Here is a 1382-nt window from a genome sequence, read left to right as displayed (position 1 = left end):
GGCCTGGAGCAACAGTGGTGGTGGTGGAAAACGGCATCAAATCACAGCCGACTTATGAGAACCCTGTAGAGCAGGGGTGTCAAACTCATTTGTTATGAGGGCCGGATCTGACATCAATGAGACTTTGTTGGGCCGGGCCATGTGTGTCATAAAATGTAATGCCAGGTAGCAGAGATATAAATTTTACAAAGGACACAAAGTGTTTTTTTTAACTTAAAATAAAAACATGCATAAAACATTAGCACTCTTGCAACATTTTGTTTATTTAACAGTGTCTGATAACTGACACCTCTTGCTCTGAATTATTGCATCAAAATGTCTGTGCTGTTGCAATCTTGAGTATGCTGTTCAGGTGTGTATCTGTAAGCTGCAAACCTACGATGACGCAGCAGCAGCAGAACTGGAAAAAGAAGCAGAAGACAGCCAGTTCCACTGTGGGCCTGATAGAAGCCCTCCGGGGGGGCCTCATCTGGCCCCCGGGCCACATGTTTGACACCCCTGCTGTTGAGTTTTCACACCAAGAGACATTCAGAGGTGGTTTAGCCAGTGCCTGCCTCTGCATAGCAACCTGGACTTCCTTGGCTAGCCTGGGCCATCTACCCTTCAGCAATCTCTGTTCCTCTCTTCTGCAGGTCAATATGCTCATTTCCCAGCTGGGAGCCCACTGGGGCCTCTGGTTCGGCTCTTCCGCCATTTCCCTGATGGAAGTGTTGGAGCTGATGATAGATGTGGTTGCCGTCACTTGCATCGTGTCCTTCGGTCTCTTCCACTGGACGTCGGCCCCCAGCGCCTCCGAGGCTGCCATCTCCAGTTCTTGTTCACTTGGAGATGCTGCCACACCCTGTGACCGTGGCGAGGCAGAATGTCCAACAAAAACCTCTTCCCTGAAAGCCCCAATTGTTGATGCTGTCCTGGAACCCGGGAATGGTGTTGAGGCCACCTTCTGCCTTAAGCACCATAACCAAGATGGGGTCACCATTCCAGGGGAGTCTTCCGATCTCTCTTCCCGGAGCTGCGATTCCCACCAGCCCCAACCTGGGAGCTGCCATGCTGGTGCCTCTCAGCCCCGAAATACTCCTGTATTCCACTCAAGTCTCCCCATCCCTTGCATCATCAAGGATTTCATGGATGTGGAACCAACTGGCAGGGACCGGGATCTCGAGCTAGGGCTGTAGCTAGTGGCGGGTCCTCGTTCTTCTGGGAACTGCTGACCCATTGGGTTGGCTACAGCGAGGTCTTTGGGGTCTGCAAGGTTGCTGGGTTGCGCCACATGGAGGCTGGTTTCCCAGCTTCATCTGGCAGGTGGCCTTCCAGAAGAGGGCTGATCACCGAAGAAGAAAGCTTGGCTGGTGGACAAGTGTGTTCTGCTGCACTCCTGGAAC

At 52.2% G+C, this 1382-nt stretch overlaps 1 protein-coding gene across 1 annotated transcript in view; it reads left to right on the top strand.

Annotated features, from left to right (window-relative positions):
- The window catches only part of LOC107119864 (amiloride-sensitive sodium channel subunit alpha-like), a 19379-nt gene extending 18204 nt beyond the window's left edge, over window positions 1–1175 (top strand). Inside the window, exon 11 of the mRNA XM_015422478.1 lies at window positions 633–1175. Within this exon, the coding sequence (XP_015277964.1) occupies window positions 633–1175 (543 nt within the window). The remainder of the gene's footprint in view (window positions 1–632) is intronic.
- The last annotated feature ends 207 nt before the right edge of the window (window positions 1176–1382 follow it).

This window comes from Gekko japonicus, unplaced genomic scaffold, assembly GCF_001447785.1.
Source record: "Gekko japonicus isolate JY-2015 unplaced genomic scaffold, Gekko_japonicus_V1.1 scaffold1250, whole genome shotgun sequence".
NCBI lineage: Eukaryota > Metazoa > Chordata > Lepidosauria > Squamata > Gekkonidae > Gekko > Gekko japonicus.
The sequence above is the reverse complement of the archived record's forward strand: the minus strand, read 5'-3'. Positions and strand labels throughout refer to the sequence as shown.